This window comes from Lucilia cuprina, chromosome 2 (assembly GCF_022045245.1).
Source record: "Lucilia cuprina isolate Lc7/37 chromosome 2, ASM2204524v1, whole genome shotgun sequence".
In the NCBI taxonomy this organism is placed as follows: Eukaryota; Metazoa; Arthropoda; class Insecta; order Diptera; family Calliphoridae; genus Lucilia; species Lucilia cuprina.
The window spans coordinates 62,678,961-62,681,283 of NC_060950.1; the positions used below are offsets into that span (position 1 = coordinate 62,678,961).

At 31.9% G+C, this 2,323-nt stretch overlaps 2 protein-coding genes across 2 annotated transcripts in view; both read right to left on the reverse strand.

Annotated features, from left to right (window-relative positions):
• LOC111685982 overlaps nt 1-2,323 on the reverse strand; it is a 62,968-nt gene that overhangs the window by 39,428 nt on the left and 21,217 nt on the right. The gene's annotated exons all lie outside the window — the stretch shown is intronic.
• LOC111689522 lies at nt 438-2,031 on the reverse strand. Its single transcript, XM_023451990.2, has 2 exons — nt 1,437-2,031; nt 438-1,373 (listed from the first exon to the last, which is right to left on the reverse strand). Exons 1-2 carry the CDS (start codon nt 1,948-1,950, stop codon nt 1,159-1,161), a joined length of 729 nt encoding a protein of 242 aa, XP_023307758.2. The 5' UTR covers nt 1,951-2,031; the 3' UTR covers nt 438-1,158.

Sequence of the window (2,323 nt, forward strand, 5' to 3'; positions counted from 1 at the left end):
CTGTTCTAGTTCTGTTCTAGTTCTGTTCTAGTTCTGTTCTAGTTCTGTTCTAGTTCTGTTCTAGTTCTGTTCTAGTTCTTTTCTAGTTCTGTTCTATTTCTTTTCTAGATCTGTTCTAGTTCTGTTCTAGTTATGTTCTAGTTCTGTTCTAGTTCTGTTCTTTTTCTGTTCTATTTCTGTACTAGTTCTGATCTAGTTTAGTTCTAGCTCTGTTCTAGTTGTATCTAGTACTGTTATTGTTGCGTTCTGGTTATGTTCCAGTTCTGTTCTACTTTTGTCCTAATTCTGTTCATTTCAAAATTTTATTTAGTTCAATTCTACTGCGGTGCAACTCCAACTTGTTTGAAAAAATGGTCCTTCGCATCAGATATATTTCGTTTTTTTTTTTTCTAAAAACTATACATATCTTTAGAATTTAAAAGAGAAAACGCAATTAATTTTAATTGTTTAATACGTCATTTTATTATTTTTATAAAAAAAAATTACAAAAATTTATATACAAACGAAATAAAGAAATAAATAAATCGAAAGCGAAAATTTGTATATAAATTAAATATTACTAAGGGAGAATAAAGAAAGATGGCAACTCAAAAGTTGCAAAAATATATTAAATTTTAATTTAATTTCAAAAGAAAAAAAGAAAACTATTCTATAACTGAAAGCGCCTCAGTAAGAAAAGAAATGAATTACAAACTATACGCAGCCACGTACAAATTTTGCTAAATTATTAGAAAAATAATATAAATTTTTAAGAAAAAGCGCGCTTTTCTTTAGAAAAGAAAAAAAAAATATTAATGAAAATTATAAATCAACTACTAGAATATTAACTACTTTCCATGAAAACTACTGAAGAATTATAAATGAATATTTTAGTTTTAAAGCATTTAAACTAAAAAAGAAAAACTGCGCGCAGTATTTAATAAGAAATTAAATTAATTTAATTAAATAAAGGATATTTTATAAGAATTTAAAGTTTTCCATAACCACAAAATCGAGGCGTTAAGGTTTTAATATGGAAAAGCTTTTCATTTAAAGTGATAACTACCAAAAAACCGTTAAATTTAATTGTTAAGTAGAAAAAAAATTGCACTTGTCTCTTGTAACCCGAGTCCTTTGAAATTATTAAACGAATGTGACTTTCTTTAAGGCGGAAGTCCTTTAGGTAAAGAGCAAACCGGCTGCTCTAGAAGAAGACGAAGAAGTCTGAGGCGTATATTTCGCGCGAAACGGCGGTTGACATTTGAAAACAATCAGCATGCCAAAGAACAGATAAATAACCGTTAAGAATATCAGCATGGGAAAAGAGAATACCACTCGGGCCGTTAAAATTTTCGGTTTACGTTGATCTAATGCTGACGAGGGCACAAAAACTCCTAGAAATATATATGAAACTCAAACAATTTACCACCAATTAATTTACATCACAAAACACTCACCATTAACACTTTTCGATTCACAGCGCTCACCCACATAACCATCAGCACACTCACATGAAAACAGACTTTGATTGCCCATGGGCACTCGAAAGCAACGGCCGCCATTTAAACAGAAATCTGTAAGAAATTGACCAGTACAGGCAAACGATAATACATTGTCCATTATACTTTGATAGAAGTCAATCAATTGATAACCGGGATTTTCAACGGGATGTTTCTTATTCTGTTTCGCTACATCAGCCAATAATAGTTCACTGATTTGCTTTCCCAAATCACCAAAAGGTTTTATGTCTTCTAAACCTCTGCCACCACCTTTACTCTGCGGCGGTGGCCTATCCTTGCCGGACGCTTCGGCTGTTTGATCTTCAGATGTTGTCTCATCATCTGTGTTGATGTTGATATGATGTTTGTTGTTGTTGATCAGTTCGCCGGCACCATTATTGCTGTAGACATGCTGTTCGTATTTTTCATTTAAAGGCTGACGACCATCATCATATTGTTGATATTGCTGCATTTTATGTTGCTGTATTATGTTGAATGTTTGCTCTTTTAGGAATAAGATTCGGCTAGAACAACAATCTGAAAGCGAGAGAGATGGGAAAATAAATAAATTATGTTCTTGATCAGTTTTATTTCATTTCAAGTTTAGTTCTAGTTCAGTTGAAATTCAGTTCTAGTTCAGTTCTAGTTCAGATCTAGTTCAGTTCTAGTTCAGTTACAGTTCAGTTACAGTTCAGTTTTTATTCAGTTCTAGTTTAGTTCTAGTTCTAGTTCAGTTTTAGTTTAGTTCTAGTTCAGTTTTAGTTTAGTTCTAGTTCAGTTCTAGTTCAGTTCTAGTTCAGTTCTAGTTCAGTTCTAGTTCAGTTCTAGTTCAGTTCTAGTTCAGT